The following is a 26,102-nucleotide window of genomic DNA, read 5'->3' as shown; positions in this document are numbered from 1 at the left end:
TGATAAAGAAATTTCCCCCTATAACTCTAACTCTCTCTCTTTTGTCTCTCTTGGCACTTATTTCTCAGAGAGCAACAGCAGTGCTGCTAACTTTTCAAGCTAAAAAAGCTAAATGTAAACACCTGTATATTATTTTGTATGTAGTTGTACATTAAAAAAGATTTATAACTAAAAAATATAAATTAATTAAAGGAGAACACCTTTGCAATGAATAATATTTGTTTTACCTCTATAAACATAAAATCATAAAACATTTTCTTGATACAGGTACTTACAGAAAAATCTAGCTAAATGGCTACATTGTCTGACTCAAAAAAGAGTGGCAAATTCACCGGAGAGACAATACTGGAAGGGGAAATTGAGCGCAAATACGATTGGTTGTTTGTGTGTTGGGAAATGTCGGCAGAATCTCTATAAAACGAGGGTGCGCACTGGCAAGGGAAATTTTCTTGTTTTAAATTTCAAAGTGAACGGACGTGTGTTCGCTTCGTTTGTGGATTATATTTTCGTAAAAAATCAGGCGAGCTGGATATTTAATTTGTATAAACACAAAATAAAATAGAAAAAGAGAAACACAAAATCAAAAAATAAAGTGAACAAAAATGTGTTAATTAGAAAATCGGCAAAGTGCATTTTGTTTAAAATGAATTGCAATGCTGCGGCTAGTTAGCTGAATAATTTGAAAGTGTGCGTGTGTGTGTGTACGAGTGTGTGCCAAATAATTGTTGTAAATATATACATACATATGTATATATATAAAGAAAAGTTCAAGTGAAAGCACAATATACAAAAGAAAAGAAAAAAGTACTTGCAAAGCAAACGAGAAAGCCCCAAAAGGAGAGAAAGAAAACTTTTCAGACTCAAAGTTAAACAGCTGACAGAGTAAAAATGCTAACTTTGCCGGTTCAACCCATGGGTGTTCGAACCCTACCAACAGCTTCAGTGACACCTGATCCCATAAGAAGGATGGGCTGTAAGAGAAATCTCTTTGGCACCGATCGCAAGGATGGGGATATTGATAAGCGGCTGGAGGAGGAAAATCAGAAAAATATTCGTTTAATCAATTCGCGATTTGTTATTATTAATTACAAATTGGAGGATGAGAATAAGATGATGGAAAAGTGCAATCAGGAGCAGGAGAATCTGGGTGTCGACATCAATCGGATCTCAACAACAACATCAACAGCATCAGTGACAACAACAAGTCTGCTTTGTAGGGATATGATGAGTTCCCGCAAACGTTGCGCCGATTCACAAGGCATTAAAGGTGAGTAATTTATTTTCCACCACCAACCCAAAATATCTTCCCTTTTTATCCTGCACTCTCAAACTACCCCCTGTTTACATGGTTGTTGTAGTCCAACATCCCTGCAAGTGGAAAGTTTTTAAGGAAAATTCAACCTTATTTTAGTTTTCTATAAATTTTTATAAAAAATTCATCCATTTGATGGAAAATTTCTGCCATCGAAGGCCAGAAAAGTGCCTACTTTAAGGATTTTCCAATTTCGATCAGATGTTTTATTTATTTTAATTATCGATTATTCAAAAGACTGCCCGCCCTCAACAACAATCCCCTTTTTGGTCACGTCCTTGTTTCCTTTTTGTTCGCTTCATTCTGTACAGTTCATTCATTCATTCATTTATTTCCACCCTTATTTTGTGATTTTTTCCCTTACTTGTTTTGCTCTTCACATTTGTGTTTCATCTTATTGTCATTTCCACAGTCTATCTCTCTTCTCCGTTTTTCGTCTCCTGCTTCCTCTCTCTCTCTCTCTTGCTGTCTTTGTTCAGGTGCAAGTCATACGAGCAGAATACGTAATACACAATTATTAAACAGAAAAAAAAAAACCTTTTTAGGGTCCGCTGTTTTTTTTCCGCTTCTGTTTTGCTTTTGCCAAGGCCAACTAACTGTAATTAAATTTGCTCTTATCGTTCATTTGAAATCCCTTTTTTTTGTCACATTCACTTGTATGAATTATGAGTTGAAATTTTGCTCCCTCTCTCTCTCTCTCCTCGGTAACTATCCCTGTAGGGCTTAAACATAAAAGGTTTAATAAATCTTCAACTTAAATCTGTAAATTATTGGAAATAGGTAAAAGAAAAACAAATTTTTTTTGGGCCTTTTATATTATTCTTCGTTTTATCTATATAAACATTGTTTTCTTTGTTTGCAAGACATTTTTGCTCTTTCTTTGTTCTATATTTTCTTTATTTTATTTAAAATTGTTTAGTTTGGTGGCCCCCTCCCACTCACTCTTTGTTTTTGTGAGATATCACACACTCAGTTTTCTGTTATCAATTGCGATTGGTCAAGGTCCTATGAAACTTTAAGTGTATATTATTTATTCACTATTTATTACAGTCCATGACTGACTGACTGACTGAGTGAGTGTATTCGCCCCCCATTCACACAAAATGAAAGGAGAAATTCGTAATCTTGTCGCCAGTTTGTCTTCTGGCAATGTGTCAAGAAAATGAACGAAAAGCGCGCAAACCGAGATAACAAAAACAACGAAAAAAATTAAAATAAAAATAAAAACTGTACGCCAAAAAAGAAAATGACAAAAAAACATACACAACTGTTGAATAACACAAACCCCCATGAAGGTGGGAGGGAAAGACGGGCAAAATTCTGCGCGCCAAAATAAAATTTAGGCGCTAGTTTTTGGTTGTTTTTTTTTTTTTTGTGTTTTGCATATTTTGTAAATCAATTGCAACTGTGTGTGTGTGTGTGTGTTGGCAATTAATTGAGAGTCCTCAATTAAACTGAAAATCAGCGCCAACGCCTTGTTGTTGCAGTTCTTTTACTGCTTCTCCGCCGCCTTCTCATTTGCTTCTTCTTCTTTTACTACTTGTTGCTGTTGGATTGGCCTGCATGCATACACATGCATAGATGAATCTCTGCCAATTCACATTTGAAACAACTATCATTCGCATTTTATGTTCATTTGAAATCGAAAACCGGTTCTCCCTATTTGACGGTGATTTGGTTTCTTTGTTGAAACTTATCTTAATATGTGAAGGTGTTTTGAAACTAAATATCTGATCTAAGTGTAACAGGTGTTGCATTGCTTGGCCAACTGCTTTCGAATCAGCGAGAAAAAAGTTTAAATTCTTTACAATTCATTAACTTTGTTTACTTTTCTTTAAGTATCTATTAGTCTGTTTCGTGGAAAACTCCTCGAAATTTTCGTTTTATTGGCAACAAGTACAGTACACAGTTTCCCACTAGGAAATGGATCTCAAATAGAAATATGTATGTATGTATGTATGTACATACATACATCTCAATGAGTTTTTAAATAGTGTAATTACTACTATTTTATTTATACAATGTTCATTATATGTACACACTAATTATAGAGATACGCATAGAAACAGATACAAATGTTTGTGTGTGTGTGTGTGTTTGTGTTTGTTCGTTTTAGCTCAACTCTTCCATTGTTATTCACATTTTTACTTATAGCCTGCATTTACCTTTTAGTTTTACGACATTTATAATACCCTATATTGATATCCAGAGGTACAGAGTATTTGAATAAAAAAAACTACTACTACACTTTGGCACACGCCTTCAGAAGGCGCAACTGTACATTAGTTGTTGTTCTTTTTTTTTTGTATTTTATTTTGTTATTGGGCAGCCGCACCCACAACCACAAACGCAATCTCAACGTCGCGTCGTCACCGTCGTCGCAATCGTCACTCTTATACGCCTGTCGTAAGCCCACTCACTCACAAACACACACACGCAACCAGCCCCAGACAATCAGGCTCTCGCTCTCTCTCTCTCTCTATCTGTGTATGTTGCGATCATTGGCTGCTCTCTGGCTCTCTTGCTGCTGCCTGCTGATGATTTCTTTTTTATACACATATATTTTTATTTTGTTGGTTCGCCTTTTGGCGCGAATTGCTTCTTTCTTTTGGTCTGTTTTCTGTTTATTTTTAGGTCTCTACGCTGATAAGCCGTGCGTAAATGGTGATCATAACAAAACTCTCGCGCACGCATGTTGTTGATGTTTTTCAAAACTCGTCGTGAAGGTCACCACATAAAAATGGTGTTGCTGCTGCTGCTGCTGCTGGTGTTGGGGCGCGTAAGTACAGCAGCGCCAAATGTTTATGCTGTACTTTTGTGGCAGGTCCAGAGCCGCACACACACACACACAGAGATTCGCGCATACATATCAATTAGACAAGTTCTGTTATCGCACTTCCCCCCTCTCGGTACTTCACTCTCTCCTTGACACATTCTATCATGCTCCCGCGGGCTCTCTTCATTCTCTCTCTCTCGCTCTGTCATGCTCCAATCTTAATTTTTAAATTTTTGTCCATATTGTTTGAATATTTGGGGTTTTTTTTTTGTTGTTCCATGTTTTGACCACCACTGTACTTCACAGTTAGAGACAACGCGATGGATTCGTTATTTTTTGTGGTTTTTTGTTTTGCTTTGGATTTTTACCTTGCCCCCGCTGCCTCTACACCCGCCCTAACATGTTATTTTTTTCCTTCCACCATATAAATATTTATATTATGTTGCCGTTCCTGTTTTCACACACCATTTCGTAAACAAAACGCGTTTTGTTGTTGGCCCCAAAAACGTAATTCTTAACTCTCTACCTGTTGAGCGGGTATATCCGCATCTTGGGCTCACATAATGCCTTAAGGGCAAAAGCACTCCGTTTCAAGAGCTTCTTAATAGTTTATTATCCAAGCTTAAGTCATGTTATTTTGGCATTCAATTTGATTAACTTGTTGTGGATCTTTTTCATTTACACTTTCTCAAAACGTAGTTTAGGGTATGATGCCCATCGGTGCTTGTGTTAAGAATTTCTTTTCTTTCTATGTTTTCCCCTTTCTTGTTTATTCTTTTGTGGCGAAAGCTTTTTGAAGCCAAGCCAGCTGCGTTCGTGCATGCCCATAACGATAACGGTAAATTTACAACGAAATTAAAGCCATGGTGTCGCCCCCACTTTTAAAATCCCAAAAGGACCACACCCCCCACTTTTTTCCTGTGTGTCTTCTGCCTCGTTGCTAGATCAACTCCCTTCTCTTCTCCCTCTGTATCTCTCTGTCTTTTTGTTTTCTAACTTAAAGTTCTTTTGTCGTTGGCTTAAAATTCCTTCTCTAACTGTACATTTGCTTATAATGTGAAACTAGCAGCAAACGTTGCGACGACGCCACAGTTGGTTTTTGTTTTTGTGGTTTTGGGGCCAACTGCCTGACTGACTGACTGTTGGTTGGTTTCTAGATTTTAGGTCAATGCGCAGTTGTAGTTGTGGCTGCTTCTCTCTCTGTCTGTCTGTCTGACTATCTGTCTGAGTCGGTTCAATGTTGTTGCTGTTGTTGTTCTCGACGACGACGTTGTCGTAACATCTAATTGTAAGCTTTTTATAAAACCTCCTCCAGCGGTTTGCCGTAATCAATCTAACAGCAACAACAACATCAACGACTACAATATCAAGAATAGTCATGCTATACTCACTCGTACAGTGGCTAAAAAAAGTTTAAAGACACTTGCAATAACTTATTGTTAGTCGAAGAAGCTTACTATTTGTATCTTTGTATTACTTTCTTTAAACACAGAGTTTTAGAGCGCCATTTTACCATTGAAAAGCATCGCAATGTTTTCATCTACCCCTTTATTCCCTTACATGATAATTTTAACCTAAAAATCACAATTATTTTCGTAAACTTCTTCGTTTTATGTATTTAAGCCATGCTACTCCATTGTATTGTCACGTAACCGAGAGTTCTCCCTATTTATCAAATTGCTTTAACTAATATCTGAACAGTTTGACGCAGACGTCTTCAGGGAGCCCTCATTTTTGCCTTGGACCGTTGAGAAATGCGGTGTTAAACAGCCCTAGCACCCCTTTACCATGTGCAGTGATCGATAAATAGGTTGGAGTTTCTATACTTTATTGATGCACTGTAAATTGTATCTCAATTCCCCTCACTACGCATTTAACTAGCGATTGCAATCGAAGATTATACAAAGTTGCCTGCATTTCTGTTTCCACTGCACTTATCGCGTTTGCTACGTTCGCTTGTGGATTTGACCATGACATTTATCAGCTATTTGTCAATAGGTCTAAATAAAAAAAGTGCCCGATAAGAGGGTCTGCTGCGTTGCCGTCGCCGTCATTAGGTACACATTTATTCTTTGGCACGATGCAGTTTTCGCGTGTTACTGCGGCTTTCCCTTTCCCTTTTTGTTACGTTTTGAAGGTTACATGACGTTTTTTTTTTTCTTTGTTGCACTTTTGTAATATGACTAATTGCCTTTTTCTCTCTTTCTTTCTATTTGCAGCCACTTATCCTGTGCGTAAAAATATTAAAATGAGAAATTCGAATGTGCCAGTTATCACAGTTGTTATTACTAATAACAATAATAATAATAATAACGAAAGCAGCAGCAACAACAACAACAACGCTCAGTTAAAAAGCGTTAATAGTGAAATTATGGTTAAAGAGGAGGAAAGCGGCAACAACAACAACAATTAACGGCAATAAATAACATGATATTTAATTTATAGTGATTTTAATATAATTTATACGTTTATTATTCTTTTTTTTTTTTGAATGAATGAATGAAAATGTTGTCGATAAAATTCATAAAAAAAAGCAAAAAAAAAAAAGTATGAGAAGAAAATTAAACAACAAAAATAAGATCGACATGCGTGCATCTCCAAAGCACACACACACACACACACACATACACAAAAAACTCCCGGATGCATAGTGGATTGAGTAAAATCTAGTAGTTAATTCAACTTAAATGATTAACTAATTAATAAGTAAATTATATACTTTGATTAATATAAATCCAGTTTATAGGCAAAACAAGGTCCTAGCTTAAGGACGATCTAAACTATTTTTGCTTTAAATTTGGAATTTCGTCCGTTCCGATCTCTGACCTTAATCAAATCAAAGTATCAGCCCCAAGCTAATTCAATTTAATCATCTCAAATATACATATATATTCAAATATATTGGCAATACGTAAAAAGAAGAGACTTTTTTTTTTCATATTAGTAAATTTAAACTAGAGAATTTATATATATATATATATGTGTGTGTATTTTAAATGCATTCAATACCACTGTGCATCCATTAGATACTAAAACTCATCCAAACCCAACACTCCCAATCACCCATTGACCCACCAACCCACCAAACCAACCAATTCAAGCGTTCTCAGTGTGTCTTGATGATGTACGCGTGTGTCTAAAGTATTTGCAAACTACTTTGTGTCATGATCTCAATATAATTAAAAAAAGAAACTGGATATGGAAAACCATTTATTTTGATTTTTCTGTCCTTTTGTTCTTTTTTTTTTTTTTTTTGTTTAACTAAATGTAATTATATAATTGAAATTATTTAAAACAAATCTAAAAACAAAAAGCAACTTTGTTGTATGAGCAGATCCCAATAACCAAACAATCATCGAATGGATTGAAAATTTCTCTAATCTATCTATCTATCTATCTATCTTATCTATTGTAAAAAATGCTTTGCTTATCTTTTATTATTTTTAAATGTGTCAAAATTTTAAAATTTTTACAATAATTATTATTAATACTATGTACTTTTAGTTTTGCCTGTGTATATTATAATTATATATTTATATATATGTTTGTCTAACTTGTATTATTTAAATCTTTTAACTCAACAACCAAAACTGTGTATATTGGCATATTGGGATAGAAAAAGAAAATTGTCAACTCGAAGCAGCTTAAAAAACAAAAAACCTACAACAAATTAAAAGTTACTGTGTATATTTCCCTAAAAAAAAAAGATGAAAAAAAAACAAAAAACAATTGTAAAACTTAAACAAACAAAAAAAACAACAAAAAAATTATACTTTACCTTTTGGAGCAAAAAGAAAAGAAAACAACAAAACATGAGAAAAAATCTCAAAAATATAAAAAACAAATGAAAAAACATCTTAAAAGCTTTTTTATTTGCTTACACAAAAAAAAAAATGGTTAAGGGGAATGGCGTGATTTGTGCCTGAAGCGTAAAGAAAATGAAAATGCAAAGAAAGAGAATGAGAAAACAACGAAAAAAAAAAAAAACAATGAGGGAAAATGACTCTAAAAAGGGCCTCAGGCTGCGGATGCACTACAAACTCATCGTCTTCCCAAAAAGCGAAGCATTTTAATTTCCAATTTACAGTCAAATCTCATTTTATGGACATTGACTAAGAGAATGCATTTCCAAAATGACTCACAAGATGCAATCAAGCAGCTGCCACATGAACTTCATGAATAGATAAATGTTTTACGATCAACTAGCATAAACAATTTGCCATGTCTCAGGGGCTTAGACTAAATTTCAACAAGATAATATGGTCAATGGATTCAATATTTACTCTATGATCAAAAACCTGGACAAAACTTCAGAGAAATTTTTTAGTAATATGAATGATTTGCCAGAAATCAAACGACTTTAAGTCTATAGCAAAATTTGTCAATAGGCCAAGTTCTTAATGTGCATTAGCTTATGTATTTATGGTCAACAGACGTGTTTAGATGCTTAGACTAAGCAAGGTTATAAACTAAATTGATTTCGAATCAATTTTATTAACAGTTTTCTTTCATTTGTGTTTTTATTTTCAAAGAAGAAAGTGAGAAGTTTTTGATTGCTATCAGAGTAAAATGGATTTTGAGAAAGTCAAGTATGAGAAATTCTGTATTTGGCTTTTTCGGACTGTATTTATATATTTTCAAGTACATTTTCTAAAAATTTGAAGCAAATCTGTGGGAGATTACCCTGAATTGGTAAAGCCACGAAATGTTTATATCTACTTGATTCATTATGAAGTTTTTTGACTGTGAGTTTCGAATTTCTTCTCATAAATATTTCAATCCATAAACTAGTTAAAACTTAAACCGTTTGGAAAAGGATTCAGCAATGAAAACTGAACTGAGAATTGAAGTTTCTATGTATAATATGAGATATACGAGTCTTAAAGTCAATTAATCAAAAAGATTCTAATGCCATGACAATATTTTTAGATAATAATTGAAAGTAATTCGTTTTACAGTGAAGAATTCGCTTAGAATTGGAATCTTTGTCGATAAGTTTTGTTACTAATTGTAAGATATAAATACGTTTAGGTTATTTTGCTCAAAAGCGAATTGGATATTCAATACTCCTGACTCATCTCTGTAGATCGTACTGAGAGTTCACTGTTCAATACTTTAGAAAATGCTTTCTAGTTGTAATGTGTCGGTCTGTTTTGTCTGTCCGGGCATACATACATATGTATCTAGTTTTGTGTAGCTGGTGGAGTGGGCACTTAACATTAGATTGGCTGTCACTTCCGGCAGGGGCCTTAGGCAAACGATGGCGATGGCGTTGGCGTTGCCTGGATGATGATGATGATGATGACTACAACTACGACTATGACTATGATGATGATTGATGCTGCTCTTTGGATCCGTTTATTTAATATGGTTACTAGGTGCCTTTCCTATGTTTTGTTTTTTTGTTTTTGGGGCGATTCAACGCTCAAACATTCATATAAGTTTTTAGATACACGCATATAAGGAATGCAATATGGGAACAAGTGGGTATTTGTTGTGAATGTCTGTGTGTGTGTGTGTGTGTGAGTGTGTGTTGCAATAATGGCAATGTGGAAAAGGCAAATTACATGCTCTGCATTTAGTAACAAGCATGTACAACATATTTTGCCCACTTAACTAGCGGCCTGGTATGGTTATTAGTATGCAATTTCAAGATTTTAATGGCTGCACTCGCACTGCAGTCACACACGCATACACATTTATAGAGACAGAGATGGCAATATAAAGATACCCACACACACACACATACAGTTACTAAACAGAGAGAGAGAGAGAGAGATAGAGATATGTGTGTATAGATGAAATAGAGGTATGCATTTGCGTTGGCCGCATTTTCCTCTGCGCCTTGGTTTTTATTATCATATACCCTGTATTTAGTAGCTTACATTAGAGTATATTAAGGCCAAACTTCGCCTCTCCTACATACATACATATGTAAATTTGAAGAAAAATCAAATTGCAAAGCTCTTGGTAAAAAATCATAATGTTCAAGGTGACCTAAAGAATGCTTAACTTGACCTATATATGTAAATGTTTTTCTTGACATTTAAGTAACTTAATTCACTAAATTGGTATTAGAAAAGTACTGGAAATTGCCATATATTGCTAAATATGTATATCATAGATATATTGCTATATATATCTTATAATATGAACACACGGAATTGAATTGGAATATGAATTACATTTTTTTTTAAAGAGATCTTTTCTTTGTTTTTCAGTTTTATTATCTTAACCAAACTTATTTAAAATACTTACTTAAAAATAGTTTTCGATTAGATGTTTGGGATATAAATTAAACTAGAATTCCTTTAAAATTATATAATATTATCTTAAAAACTTTATAAAGTCATAAACAAATTCGAAGTGAATACAGTTTCCCTTTAAAATCGACTCATTTCTAATTTTAAGTCAACTTGTTTAAACATTTTTAAGAATTATGAAGCGAATTTTATATTTAAAATTTGAAATATTTGTATGTATTTATCTATTTAAATCATTTTGGATAAAAAGATTGACAAATTTTAGGTGAAGCACTGAGCATTGTAGATAATACAACTTCTGATTATAAACGAACCTCTTTGGAAATCAGTTAATTAGTTGCCTAAGACGTATTTTTTTAAGCAAGTGTGAAAATAATTATTTTTTAATCAACAAAGAGGCTTAAAACTGACTCATAAAGCTGATATTTGTTGAAAAAAGTATTGAAATTTTGGATGGGCCTAGAAGATAGATCTCCAGTTGTAACTATCCTAGTCGGTGGTTCAGTTTAGACCTACTCAAACGACATAGAGTGGGCTTAACTTATCACTTCTAAGCATTATTCAGAATTTTGAAAAGATTAATAAAAGTATCTTTAATAACTTAATCAAATTGAAAATTAGTGTTTTTGAAGCAATTAAGCAAACTTATGAAAGTTCAAAATGATCACTAAGTTAATTAATTAAAACATTAAACTTCCTTTCTTCTCGTTAATTTCTTTGTAGATTCAAGTAGAAGCTTCTTTCGTCTTTAACTAGAATTACAGGGTATCTAGATGTCGCTTAAGTGTCTTCTATTCCTCTTTTTGCACTCGCATTGCAATAAATTCAAAGCTGCAGAAAAAAAGAAAAAATTTATGACGTTGGCTTTTGTTGATTTGTTGCTGACTCTTTCTCGACTCTTGGCTCTGTTGTAACGGTAAATTCAAGCTGGGGCCATAATAATGATGGCGACGTCAACGACATGGCTCAGCCAATGTTGTTGTCGTTGTTGCTTTTGCTTCTCAATTTTCTATTTTTCTTGGCTTTCACATTTATTTTATTTATTTTTAATGGCTTTTTCTTTTTAAAAATTTGCTTGCCCTCCTTGTCTCTCTCCACCTCGCTTAGCAAAAAAAAAACGGGAAGCTGCGAACAGAAAGTCAAAGAATGAAGAAAAATCACAATAATTTATAGTATACAAGAGAAAAAGAACATAATTTTAATTGCATTGAGCAATGAGCATTAATCACCATTAATGTCAGATAGAGTTGGTCGCCGGAGTGGGGTTGGGTAGACCCAGAGAGTGTGAGAGGGAGGGAGAGAAAAAGTGCATTGGCTGGAAAAGCGATGAAAAGCAAGCCAAGGCCATTTGAAAGAACTGTACAGAGTCGACTACCTCTCGATCTTACATGGAATTGAAATCAATCAACCCTGAGGCACTTCTTGCCCCCGTCTACTCTTCATGTTGTTGCCACAAAACGGCAAACGGAACTCACTGCCTTCCTTGAGGCTGCGTGTCTGGGCCATTATGTGAGGTCAAGCCAAGTTAAAGAATATCATGGAATAGTGAAAGAGTGAATGGAATGGGTTGCTGTTGCTCTAATCTGCTGACCAAGTTGTGGCCAAGCCCCAGCCGATTCGCATGATTTCCTCGACTTGCCTCATTTGTGGCTTGTCGTAATTTCAGATCCCAAAAATAAAGCAACAACAACAAAAAAAATACCAGCCAATTTGCAGCAGCAAATCAACAGCATGCAAAGCATTGCTTTTGCTTTTGTTTCTCTTGATTTTGATGATTGTTCCCACAATTTTTATTTTTTTTTTAGGTACATTGCTGGAAAATATGTGTACGGACAGACGTGCCACATACAATTGCCCCGTTGCCTCTCATTGTACATAGTTACGGTAATTGCCAGCAAAGTAGGAGAAAAACAAAACAGGGAAAGCAAAAAAATCTCAACAACGTGAAAATTCTTCTTTCAAATGCCACCAAAGAGACAGACAGACAGACAGACAAAAGGAACCCTGTGCTTGACAGACTTGAAAGATCTCTGAGATCGGTCGGTCGGTCGGTCGGTCGGTCGATCAGTCCCTGGTCCCTTGTAATTCGTGCACATGCCCTAAGATAGCTATGAAAGACGAGAGAAGAAGATGTAGCACAAAAGATATATATTGTTCCAAAGCATAAGAAGATCACGTACAGCATGAAATGGGGGCGTCATTTACATGGCAAAGCTTGAGGAGCGTGAGGCCAAACAACAGGCCAGAGCAGCAGCAGTGCAGGATCGGAGTATGTATCGGATTGTATCTCCACTCAATTGGACTGCCATGGGATCGTGAGCGTGTGAATCAAAAGCAAAAGTAAGGCGATGAAGTGAACCCCAGCTAGCCAGCCAGCCAGCCAATAATGTATCTTTTTGTAACTGAGACACATTTACACAAGTATTAGAGATCTGAGAACGTGATTTGAAATTATACATTTTGATTCTCATCTTCTTTTAGGCAATGAGTAGCCAATCTGTGAAGAATGAATAACAAAAACATATTTTAGAATAGAATAAACTCTCTTCTAAAAGAGCTTAGTTAAATTTTAGAAGACCGAATGGCTGAAGCTCTTTCTTACAGTCTTTATTTGCATTCTTCTGATCCTCTTCAATCAACCTTATTTTGAGTTTTATCAGCAGTCCATCGCTGGTCTAAATGGCAGGTCAAATGGGTGACTTCTTTTCTTATCTGCATGTCCATTGTCCAGCAGTTTGAGTGCCAGTGCCAGTGCATTATCATGGGTTTCTAGCCGGGGAGAGGTACCTTCGGATCTCTTACTTAATTTCCAGAATGTTAAGGTCCCTATGGACAACTGAGTTAGCCACGTAAGGAGAGTTGTAGACTTCAGAATGACCTTGTCTACATAATAAACAAAAGTCTTACTAATTAACTCTATTTAGAATATCTATTGGCTTTAGAATAATATATTTTCTTGTTTGTTATTCATACCAATCAATGTAGAATATAATTATATATACATATATAGACATGGCTCAGATCAGATTGTCTTTTGATAAACAATATGCTGTATGAGGTCGGAAACTAGACAAGCAAAGTCAACATACAATTGATATACACAATGCTTATCAGTACTTAATGTCAAACAAGCCATTAGTATTCAATTTATTACTCACTTGACTCACAAAGCATTTAGTCAGTTTATGGCGACCATTAGGCTTTTGACTATTATTTCAAATAGATACTATCAGAAGAAAAGTCTATGCATTTTCTTTTCTTTAATTAACTTTCTTTTTTATCTATGCCTATCGTTGACATCTTGAAGCCCTTCCCAATGCTTTTTTACTAATTAATCGTAGATTAATTGAAAGAGAAATTAATTAAATTAAATTTTTCAGTATAGATATGAGTGGGTAATGCATTTTTTTGCAGCAGCTTTTAGTCCTTTCGGAACGCTGACGTCCAATGAAGTCCTCAAAAGTTTCGGCAATAATTCTACGCGTTTATTTCTATTATGCCACCTTCTATGGCATAACATTCTTCGGTCTACCGAAAAGGAATCAATTGACTGAATATTATTGGCTAAAGCGGTATTGCCTGATTTCACGATTTTCATGGATTTGTTTCTTCATTTACTTCGCTGTTTGTGCAGTTGAATTCAGTATGGAGGATAGCAATGCTATGATGCTGATTACCGTGAGATATGTTGGCTGCTTTGCTTGTTCCATACAAATCATGTGTATGCAATATTTTCATGGAAAAGATTGTATCCGTTTGGTTGAAAGATTTTTCAAAATTTTCCAACGCGTTGGTGAATTGAAGCGAGCCAAACAAACGGGTTATGGCGGCAATCGCGAACTTTTCCTATTATTGGTAATTGGTTTGAATTCCAGTTTTGTTCAACTCTCGGTTTTTGGATATCGTTTTACATGTTTAACCATTCAAGATTATTTGGGTGTGCTTAGTGACATGTTTCTAACAATCGGAACCAATTTGATTATGCAAATATCGATAATTGCCTATCTAAGTCTTGGCTATCTTTTCGCTGAACTAAATAGTTTTATTTGTCATGAATTGAAACATCAATTTCGGCAATTGAATGTTTCATTCAGTCGCATGCGTTTAAAAGAAGCCTGCAACAATTTGGACAACTGTTTGGCCATCTATGAGGAAATACAAAGCCTTGGCAATGCTTTTAATCGCATCTTTCAGTTTGCTCTCTTTATGGTTGTAATGCTCAACATGACTGTAATGGCAATGGTTTCCTATAAACTGGTCCTGGAGTTTTATCGATTTGATCTTAGTCTATGCGGAGTTGTCATTAAACTGATTATCGATGTAATGTTACTGTCCCTGACAGTTTATGGCGCTACAAGCAATTCACGAATGATAAGACGTTTGAGTTTCGAAAACTATTATATGAACGATGAAAGAGAATGGAATCTTAAGGTAAATATAAGTTATGTTTCATATGTCACATAATCATATACATAAATGGGTCTTTTCCGTCTCGTCCTTTTAGTTGGAAATGTTTCTAAACCGTTTGAATTTCTATCGATTTCGTGTACGTCTTTTGGGTTTATTTGAGGTTTCCAATGAGTTTACCATATTTTTTCTATCCGGCTTGATTACTTATCTCATTTTTATAGTACAATATGGCATGAAGATGAATGTATTGAACTAACTCTAATAAAATTTATGTCCTTCATCATCAACTTATAGCCAAAGTCATTTGGTAGATACTTTAAGAAACTTTGTTTAGCTAGTGGCAATAGTAACTATTATTAACCATTAACCTAATCACTAGTAAATATTATGATACGCTGACATTAGTTAAGTAAATAATTAATATAGGCTTCTTACTAATATTCCTATCGATTGTCAGTCATGTTCGGTATCTTGAGGAATCTCAGCGTTTCCACGCTCTCGGCAGGCATCCTGCGTTGCACTTTGCTCTATGCCCGTTTCTTGGGAGTCGTCCCGTTTGGGGTCAAAAGGAATCGCTTCGAGGGCAAAACTATATGGATGGCCGACAATTGTTTATGGCAGAAATGGTATAGCCTGATTCTCCGTCTAATGTTGAGCTCTTGGTTTTGCTATACTTATTGGAATGTCCTAAGAATTATTTCCAATGGCTTTGAATTGATGGTCAATGTGTTGCGTTTCACGATCTGTTTACTGTGTGCCGTTTGCATTATTGTGATGCAAATCTATTATGGTCAGAGTCTATTGCGTTTGTTCAATAGATTTCTGCGACTCTTTCGTCGAGTTTGTGGCCTATCGGAGAAGCGCAAGGATAAGACAGGATTCGGTGGCGTTAGAGAATTGGTATTGCTTCTGATCAAGTCATTTTGCATATTCCATGAGCTCTTCTGTGAATGGCCTATGCTTTTTCATTCGACTGATCTCTTTACCTTCTCATCGGTGCTGTGCGAAATGTTTGTCGGAATCGGAGCTGGCATGGTGATGCATAGCTGCTTTGTAGGATTCCTGAGTCTGGGTGCCCTCTTTGCTGATTTTAATAGCTATGTACGCCACGATTTACGCCGTAAGCTGCGTGCTTTGGAGCTACCTCATGATGCATGCCCCAATCGGAGACATTTGCGGGCTATGGGCTATCGCCTGGACGAGTGTTTCGCCGTCTATGATGAAATTCAGAGTGTTGGTCGCGAATTCAATCGACTCATCAATGTACCCCTCGTGATCAGTGTACTGGTTAATTTCTCAGTCATGGCAATGGTCTCATTTCATGCCATAATGTTCTCCAGGACAATTGTTTCCTACATTTGGCTGGTGGTAGCCAAACTCTTCCTTGATATAGCAATCCTGACCATAGCAGTTCACGGTGCTGTAAGCAGTTCCCGTCAAATACGGCGTCTTGGTCTGGAGAATTGTTATGTCAGCGAGCACAATGAATGGCATCTCAAGGTAAGATATCCTGTTCCTTAAACAAATGAACTAATCAATATTTATTATCCAAATTTCAGTTGGAAAGCTTTTTGTTACGCCTTAATATTTACGAGTTTCGTGTACGTCCTTTGGGTCTCTTTGAGGTTTCCAATGAGCTAATTCTCTTCTTTCTCTCTGGATTGATAACTTATCTCACATTTATAATACAATGCAAGTTGCAATTAAAGTTTAATTAATAAATGAAGCCATTTAAATTTATTAGGCTTTAGTACCTACTAAATCTGATTTTGACATTTAAGCTAAGACAAGTGGCAAATTACAACTAATTGAATACATGGCTACAAATCTCAAGAATTGTTTAACTAATTTCATCAACATTTAGTCAATTCAGTTAATTTTCGTTAGTGTAATGCACTTGGCTTATCTATGTATGTAAATATTGTTAGCAAAGATAAACCTCGTTTGGGGTTAAGCAATCAATCTAATTGCTTTCCAAATTAAATTCACAGAATAAACTGAAACAACCCTTTCGAGTCAGTCATGTCTGGCAAGTGGCGGTGGAAGGAAAATGTTGGCAGAATATCGGGCCGTCTGCTATATTTCATGTATCATTATTCGGCCTTCTTTGGCGTGTTGAGCTTTGGTGTGAAGAGAAATGACGCAGCTGATTGTACTCCTCTGGTAGCCTACAAACGCAACTGGTTCAAGTGGTTCTGCTTGTTGACCCGATTCCTATGCAGTTCCCTCTACTGTTACTGCTATGGGGTATGGGCATTACGTGTCTCTCATGGTTATATGACGTTGATGTTTGAGATGCGTTTGCTGGGTTGCCTGATTTGTACGATTTGCATTTTTGTGTTGCAATTGTTCTACCAGCAAAGGATTATAGATTTGGTCAATGGATTCTTCAGGATCTTTCGCAGAATTCATCTATTATCTGGTGGACAGAAGAACGGCTTTGGCGATAGACTGGAGATGATACTTTTAAGCACTAAATTGCTATCATTGGCTTATGTCATTTGCTTGATTCATCTAAAGGCCACACCAATGGCCATTCTAACCATTTTGTGTGATATTTATACATCTGTGGGAACATCAATGATAATGCATGCTTGTTTTGTGGGTTTTCTTAGCATTGGTGTCCTCTACTCGGATCTAAATCATTTTGCCTACAAGGAGTTTCATTCTGGGAAACCTCAAAGTCTGCGTGAATCTAGAGCCATGAGATTGCGCTTGGAGGAATGTTTAGACATTTACGATGAGATACAAGACATCACTAGCAAGTTCCAACGCATCTTTGAGGTACCACTATTTCTGACTTTAGTACAGAGTTTATCGACAATGGCCCTGATCTCCTATGATGTCATAATACGCAATGCTTTTCGTAACTTAAATCTTTGGGGTCTGTTTATCAAGATGTTCATTGATGTATTACTTCTCACTCTGGCCGTGCATAGTGCAGTGAGTAACTATCGAGTGATACGTCGACTAAGTCTGGAGAATTACTTTGTAAATCAATCGAAATATCAACATAAAGAGGTAAGTTCTTCTTAAGTTCTTAAACGTTTTTAAGATAGTTCTTAATTGTCTTTCTGTTTGCTTTAGATGGAAATGTTTCTAAATCGCTTGCATTTTAATGATCTGCGTGTACGTCCCTTGGGCCTGTTTGAGGTTTCCAACGAATTGACATTATTCTTTCTATCCGCTATGATCACCTATTTGGCCTTCTTATTACAATACGGAGTGCAGTTAGAACAATTTTGATCACGCTAACAAAGTTGCAACCCCCTCAGACAGACAGAGAGGCACCTGTCTGATGGTAAACCCGAATATCCATTTCGGTTTGGCCAGGACTCAATACCAATTTCCGCTTAACGTTTTTCTCGACAACTTTTCCCATGAAAGTTGATTGCATAAATTATTTATGCACTTTTGCTTGACATGAAGCAGAAAATTTATGCATTTACCGGGCCACCGAACGTCCGCGACCGAGAAAACATAAGTAAAACGGATCGACTCGACTCGGCCTGGCGAATGGTTAGGTTCACGCTAAAAACGACAACAAAATGCGCATAAAAACAAGGCCGAGGCCGTCGCTCTAATTAGCATAGGTAAAGGTAAAGGTAAAAAAAAACTCACTCGTCACCCATGCAGCATTATGCACTTGTTCCAGTCTCTCATACAAAAAGATAGATAGATACCGTAGCGTACACTTTACAGGTAAATGTACAGGTAAAAGGGCTTTTATGATCGTAATGTAATAATCATGATAATAAAAAATCAAATTGCCATGGCAATGGGCATTATCTTGACCATTGACAGAATTGTGGCGACGCAATCTCGTCTCTCGAATGGGGAGAATTTGACCTGAACTGCTCCTGCTGCGTGCCTTTTCTGTTTCTGTTTTTGTTTCGAGTTTTCTTTTAAGATACATACTTGTTTTTGTATTTGTGCGTGTTGTGTAAACGGCAAGATAATCATAAAACGTAGCATTGCTTAAATTATTGTACTTTCTGAGAGTCCACCAAGTCGGGTTACAGTCATTTTTCCCATGATTGTTCTGTTGTACCCAGTGCGGTAATTATGGGTCACTTCTTCTTCGACTCTTACTCTGGCTCTGCCTCTGTTCTGTACTCTTTACTTTTATTCTGCAATTATCATACTTTTATATAGTACGTACATATGTATGTAGGTAGGTAGATAGGTAGGTAGTCTCCGACAAGTATGTTGAAGTTAAAAAAGAAAAGGAATTAATGATGCTTTCAACATTTCACTAGACAAAAAACAAAGCCAAAAGATTCAAGTGCAGGTAGCGGTAGCTTTGGCCAACACTTGACTGAATATATATGTACATACATATGTACAGCTACTTGAACAAAAGCAGCAAAGAATATACTGATAAAACAAACGGATGATGAAAATATCATCATTATATTCATATACCGAATGAGTGAGTCAATCAAGATTAGCTGAGGTAGCCAAAGTTAGCCCATTTGCTGCTTGGAGCACTCTCACCGCTAACATCAACAGAAATCCAAGCAATTTCCCATGGTAACTCATTAACTTATGTATCAGCCAGGAAGTATGGTAGAAATTTTCGTAAATGGAAAGCAAACTATAATGATTTTACACAAAATTAAGTACCTAAAGACCACAAATTGACAGCCGGCAAAAAAAAACAGCCCTCTAATATAATTGCCTGTCTATAATTTGATATAATTTCTTGTTCAATTAGGTTGACCAAACCTAAAGTTGAACCTTTGAAAGGGCTTTTGATGATTACTACATTTGTAATGTTGTATTTTTAGCTAATTATAACTCATAATTTGTCATCTGAATAAATGAAAATAATTGAGTATTTTTAGAACTAAAATGTCATGGGCTATAAGTAGTTTTAAATCTGTTTAATTTGTTAAGAATTAACTTAATATTTTTACTAAATTCCTATTATTAAATTGAAGTAAAAAAAAAATGTCTTAGATTCTTAATCAAAACTTGGTTTCAGGTCAATAAATCTTAATAATTTATAAGATTTATAAGATTTTATGTTCTTTATGTTTAATGAACTTTTAACACTTAGATAGTAATTGGCTCAAGGTGAGTAATCTTTATTCTTAAAAATTAATCAACTAAATAATTAAGCATATTTGTAATCTATTTTTGAATCCATTTCTCTTTTAGGCTTTCAAAGACCTTAACCTTTTCTTTAAGTTTTATAAATATCTTGATAACTAACCACAAGATTCTAGACTCAAGAGTTATTATAACAAAGAACTAAGTACTCTTAATGAATAATTAAAAGCGTTTAGATAAGCATTTATATTGAGTTGGTTTGTCTTGGGTATAATTGAGGTATAAAATCCTCCCATTTAATCGGTTAGAACATATTTTAAGGATGTTATTTTATTCTGTTTGTGGTTCTTAGCATATATAAATTAGTTTTGAGTTGAAAATACTTAATTTAAATAGTTAAGAATAGAGGAAAAACAAAGAAACTAATTGTGGTCGAAAATAAGCATTCAATGACGTCACAATATAAAAATTTAAAACAAATTAAACAAAAGTTTTCTTCAATAACATCTAACAGAAGATTTTTCATCATATTTCAGGAACATTTAAGGCCATTTTTGAGATGGAAAGGTCTTATTCTCGTTATACATTTTCTTCCCCTTTTAAGGATAACGAATCCTTGTTGAACTTTAAGCTTTATCATACAATAAATGGTCTATTCTATTCCTTTTCTTTTCTAGATCCGTCCCTGTGTAGTTTTTTGTTTTTTAGTTAAAACGTTTGATTTTTTGACTGATTAAATTTACTTCAACTTTTCATTTTCTTACCTTTCTAATTAACTGTTATTTCTTTTTGGAGGCTGTATTAGCTGTTGATTTGCTAATTGCTTAATTAGTTAGTTTGATTTACTAAGTTGATAATAAATGAATTTCAATGAATTTACTTTCTTTTAGATTAGAACTCTATTTCTATTAGTTCTAAATTGACATATCCGCCTATAAGAAGAAATTTCTAAGCCAAAAAAGGAAATGAAAAGTCTCCAAATGTCTTTTGAAGCAAATTTTACCTGATGTGTTGGGTTTTTTGAGTTGCCACGAATTGTGAAATGAAAGATCTTTATTGCATTTGGTTGTGAAATTTGTGTTTTTGATTCGTTCACCTTGTGAATAAATGCAGAGAGACTAATTAAAAAGTGCCCATAATATCTAGAGATTGCAGTTACACACACACAGGAGTGTAGATGCATTTCAGATGTGTATGTGTGTGTGTGTATATATTCTTATTTATATGCAGAAACCATCGAACGACAAAACGTTTCACAAAGAATTGGCACGAGCTGAGCACACGTCTCTCTGTGTATCCATATCTTGTACAGTTCTGGCGCGAAATTTTATGGGCTGCTCCATTGCTCCGCTGTGGGGGCACACATATGGATGGATTCAAAATGTGAATATTGCAAAAGGGAACTCGTTTCGTTTCAACTGTGGGTTGCATGAGGCGCTGGCGTAGGCGCTTTTGACGTACGCCCAGTTCAAGACTGAGGCAGCATTCGAAGTCGTCGCCGCAGCAGCAGCAGCATCCGTAGAAGGAGCAGCGCGTGTGCTACGTGCCAGCAACATCTGGAGATGGACCTGTTTTTTTATTTTCTTCTTCTGAGATTTAGAGAGTGTAAAGGAGGGGGGGAGAAGGAGAAGGAAAGGAAAAAAGCTGTGCACAGTAGCCAACGGGCCCAGGTACGTTTTAACTCTGAGAACTTGGACCGAGACGCAAGATAATCGATGTATACTAATTATTTGCTTTGGCTGCAACTGTTTGTCATGCTCCGCTCAACGACTCTTCTCTCTGGTTCTGCTTCTGAGCAGCCCCTCAGCCCCGAGTCCGGGGTACAGCAAAAACAAAAAGCTTGACGGTAGCAGAAAGCAGAAAAAACCAACCAATAGCAGCCCCCAGCCCCAGTCCCAGCCACAGCTACAGACCCACAACCCAGTCTCTCTAGAGTCAGAGTCGAATGGTTTGGAAGATGTAGTAAGAGCCCAGATGCGAGTCGCAGTTCGCCAAGTGGAGTGAAGTGGATTGGCATTGCCTGACGCTGAGCAAATATATCGCCGTCAGCTAAAATAATGGTCATCGACAGCATCGACTTGGTGCGAGTGTGTGTGTGTGTTGGTGTTGGTGTGTCTTGGGCAAGGTTGCGGACTCCAAGAGTCCGAGTCCGAGTCCAAGTCCGCACGGTAGTCAAGTTTAGACACCTTAAGTACACAGGAAAGCGTCATTTATGCGCTCGTTCCAAAAAACGACAAGCACTAGGCGTGGCTTAGCCAAGAAAAACAAAAACAAAAAAAAAAGGGAAATTGCTTCTAGGGATACTGTACCTATTAATTACCTAGTGCAAAAGAGACAGAGATAGAGCGAGAGAGGGGGATAGGGATCACTCTTTGGCCTAGCTTAAATTATAGATTCAGATGCAGCGATTTCTTTTGAGCCTTTGAAGGTCAAACATTTAGCTAAAGATGATGATGATGATGACTAATAATAAAATCGATTGCAGCTGAAGATCCATATCAATCAACTAGCCCCCAAAAACACTAGCAACAACAACAACAACAAATAACAAGTTTGCCATGCAAACAACAACACCAACAATAATAATAATAATAAAAAAAGTACAGTCACAAAAGATCAACAACAACAACAAAAACAAGAGCCACAGCCAACTGCGCTGTTGACGTCAAGTTTTTTTTTGTTTTTTGTTTTGAGGTTCGCTTTTGGCCAGCTTTTGATTTGGCCGAGACGTGTGGCAAGCCCAAGCTTAGGCCTCGGAACAGGTTTTTGATTTCAGATTTTGGAGCTGTTTTTTATTGTTTTTTTTTTTTTTGCAAAAAGTTCAACAACTGCGAGAGCGGCTGTTGCAGATGGTTGTTGATCTCGTGCTGGGGCATTGGGGGATTCGGATTGGGTCTTGGGTTTGGGGGCTGAGGCTGCTGCTGCTGCTGTTGGGGCAAGACAAAGACAAGTAGCCGAGAGACAACGACAAACGAACGAGCGTTGCGTAAATTACAGTCAAGAGAAGAAACAACAACAACAAATCAATATATATACATATATGTATGTAAGTATATATATTTTTTTATGATCGGTCGTCGACGTTGCTGTTAACGTTGACGTCGACCCCAATTATGAATTTCTAAGTTGGCTCTCTCTCTCTCGCTCGCTCTCCCTCGTGGGGCTCACTCTCTGTTTATGTTTTTTTTTTCTTTCTTTTTTTCAATTTCTAACGCTTCGGTTTTTTGTGGATTCCATTTGCCATAAAGTGCGTTAATTTTGTGTTTAAAAAGTGGGTCAGCTCCCCAAATTCGGTTCATCGAACACACAAATAACCAAAAAAAAACGTCGAGCAATGGAGTGATATGCCCTCTCTATATCTCCCTCTCTCTCTCTCTCTGTGTCATCATTTGGGGGTCTTGGGGTGAGTGAGACTCAATTTTGGATACACTCTAAAACGCAATATATGGAGGCAACAGCTGGCAAATGATGACGAAATCAATTGTATCTACAATTTTACATTTGATAAGACATGATAAGCAGAAAAACACTAAAAAGCAGAAGCAAAAACTACACAAGAAGCTTATCTACATACATACAACATACAAAGTTCCCTATCTTTGCCCTTATCTTTGCATTTACAAAATTTATCAGAGAACTTGCATTTAATTGATTGAAAAAATTGAAAAGAAAAGTGAATAGAAAACAAATTTAAAGTCATTTGAGGCAACATTCAGGTTTCAAAAAGTGCATTTCGAAAAGAATGTCTTTTGTGAACTTTAAAGAAATAATGTTTAGATTCTTTTAATGGCATTAAAAACAAGAATTTGATTTTTAATAACCGACTCTATAAAAAAAAAACTTAGTCACTGCATTTTTAAGTGCCTCATCTAAAAATATCATCACAGTCATTTGACTTAACCAGCTGCGCATATAAATTTAATTGCTATTTGATTATGCAATTAAAAATAAATGTGAGAAATATTTAAAAAAAACAACAAACAAACAAAATGTTGTACTATGATTTAAACAATTCTAAATGCATTTCTCAACCATTTAAGACCAAGTCCTTTTATTGGCGTTTGTAATAATAACCAGTGGGCAGGGGCTAGCTTCGACTGCGCCGAAGATTGTATGTATACCCTTGCAAGTTTTTAGTTACTCTTTCCCCGGAAAAACATTTATCTAAAAAGTGTAATGGACGGCCTAGAATCTTAGCATAGGAAATAATGAAGATATTGATCAAAGTCACTGTTTTGCACCGATCATTCCTATGGGAACTATATGATATAGTCATCCGATCTTGATTAAATTTGGCACAGTCGTTTGTAGGTATAATTAACATACCAATATTATAATTTCACGACAATAGCTTAGAAAATAACGAAGTTATTCAATACGATCCAGCTGACTCAGAGATATACAACCTGTGCAGTATATATGTATGTACAAGCCTACATGCAAAATTTCAGCTCTGCAGCAACCATATATAGGACAATTCCTTCATAGGTAGTTACTTTTGGGATAATGGAAAGGATTCTAGAATGATAAATTAGTAATCAACTTTTAATGAGCTGAAACATTTGAAATTCCTCATTATTTTTATTAAGCAATAATTCATGTCTCTTATCTATTGTTCCTGAGGAATTGTGAAGGAATTTATACATATATGTATGTATCTACATAAATACTCACATAAATACTCATATATGTAATGTAAGTAACTGTGTATTGCATTTTATTTCTACTTCGTAACTAAATGATTTTGTTTTCTATTTAAATTGACTAAAATCGATTATAAAGAAATCTTTGGTAGATCGACATAATAGAGAATTGTTTAAAAAGTAAGTCAAGGGAAAACTTTCAATATTTTGATATTGATGCTGAGTTTTATTGATTAAGTACGAAAAATGTTAAATTGAATTTGTGTGGGACGATAATTTTATTCTACAGAAATTTATACCAATGAAAAGGACTTTATATTTGATTTATAAAAGATTCCAATAGCACAAAGTAAAAACTATTGCCAGAAAGAATTCGAATAAAAACAAATGCTACTTATATCATTTAAGAAAATTTCATTGATTGATTTATGAGACTTTCGACATGACAATTTATAGATCATTGGCAATTCGTTGGGCTCGATCTGTGGTGGTGTTTTTTTAGGCCAAAACAAGTATTGGTTACGAGTAGTTAGCCATTTTTTGTTTGCTGACTCTCTGGCACACATTCTATGTGTGCGTGTGTGTGTGTGTGTAGTAGGAAAACGATAGACGTGAAATAGCAAAGCAGACTCGAGTGGCTTCAATTCACTATGCATTCGTTGGGGACTTCTCGTGGAATTTCAAGTGAGACTGCTTGCTCTACAAATTAACTTCAAACAACATTTTGGGCACGCTTATTTATATGTTGGGTGGGGGAGGTATGGCAAATGAAGCTGTTTGTTTGTGTCACGTTTATGAGCAGACCCATCCCCTTCCCCGTCCCCCCTTCTGACTATATGTAGACACGATCATGACGAAGTCATCGTTTGCCGCACTTGGCACGATTGTGATTTTGTTTTCTATTTTGTTTCTGGCCATTCGTAAGTGAAAGTAAAGCTCACTGTTAGCTGCTGTTTAGGTAGAGAGTGGGGGGAGGAGGGCGTGCTTGGGGGCACTGAAATTGTTGGGGTCAAAAGCATTCGCCGCCTTGTTTGCTGATAAGTGTGAGGCCCCAATTGAATAGAATGTGTGTTTAATGAGCGCTGAATGCCTCTGTTCATACAAGTTTCTATATGTACATATGCAACCGCAACCACAGAACACACTGCGCCGAGTTGCATATGGTTCTGGAACATCATGGGGGGGACCTCTCTCTCTCTCTCTTTCACTCTTTCTGTCCCTTGGAGTGTGGCGCGGCATCTTTCAACTTGTGGCATTCTGGCTATGTGCAGCAGCACTTTTGAAGCCGAGCGCCAATCCTCAATAACAGACTAAGAATTTTCTATAGCATCTCTGGGGTGGAAGAGATCTCTGCCAAAAGCTAATTACATTGCAAATACTTGGAATGAACAGGAACCAGCGGGAACAACAAAAATGACCAGCTAATGGGTTTTTGGGGACCTGCAACTAGTACCTACCACTAGCCGGATATATGCTTGGCTTGTCCGGGTAGTCAGGTTTTGGCCAGCTCCAAATGGGCAAAAAAAAATAACAACAGAAATTTGAATGTACAATGTCAGGGATTGGGAGTACGCAGAGACAGAGACAGAGAGAGAGAGGAGCATATGTGCACCGGAGCAGAGCAGAGCACAAAAAATTAATTC

At 36.0% G+C, this 26,102-nt stretch overlaps 2 protein-coding genes and 1 long non-coding RNA gene across 3 annotated transcripts; all 3 read left to right on the top strand.

Moving 5' to 3' along the window:
- The first annotated feature begins 450 nt into the window (after positions 1-450).
- Positions 451-7,943, top strand: LOC137584339 (uncharacterized). Its single transcript, XR_011033476.1, has 2 exons — positions 451-1,267; positions 6,308-7,943. It is a non-coding gene; the product is annotated as an uncharacterized lncRNA (long non-coding RNA).
- A 7,277-nt stretch (positions 7,944-15,220) lies between these two features.
- Positions 15,221-16,479, top strand: LOC137585889 (putative gustatory receptor 93c). The gene is made up of 2 exons (XM_068301903.1): positions 15,221-16,261; positions 16,321-16,479. The coding sequence occupies exons 1-2, from the start codon at positions 15,221-15,223 to the stop codon at positions 16,477-16,479; spliced, it is 1,200 nt and encodes a 399-aa protein (XP_068158004.1).
- A 304-nt stretch (positions 16,480-16,783) lies between these two features.
- On the top strand, positions 16,784-18,007 carry LOC137585888 (putative gustatory receptor 93b). The gene is made up of 2 exons (XM_068301901.1): positions 16,784-17,782; positions 17,849-18,007. Exons 1-2 carry the CDS (start codon positions 16,784-16,786, stop codon positions 18,005-18,007), a joined length of 1,158 nt encoding a protein of 385 aa, XP_068158002.1.
- The last annotated feature ends 8,095 nt before the right edge of the window (positions 18,008-26,102 follow it).

This window comes from Drosophila tropicalis, unplaced genomic scaffold (genome assembly GCF_018151085.1).
Source record: "Drosophila tropicalis isolate 14030-0801.00 unplaced genomic scaffold, ASM1815108v1 contig_878, whole genome shotgun sequence".
Classification (NCBI taxonomy): domain Eukaryota; kingdom Metazoa; phylum Arthropoda; class Insecta; order Diptera; family Drosophilidae; genus Drosophila; species Drosophila tropicalis.
The sequence above is the reverse complement of the archived record's forward strand: the minus strand, read 5'-3'. Positions and strand labels throughout refer to the sequence as shown.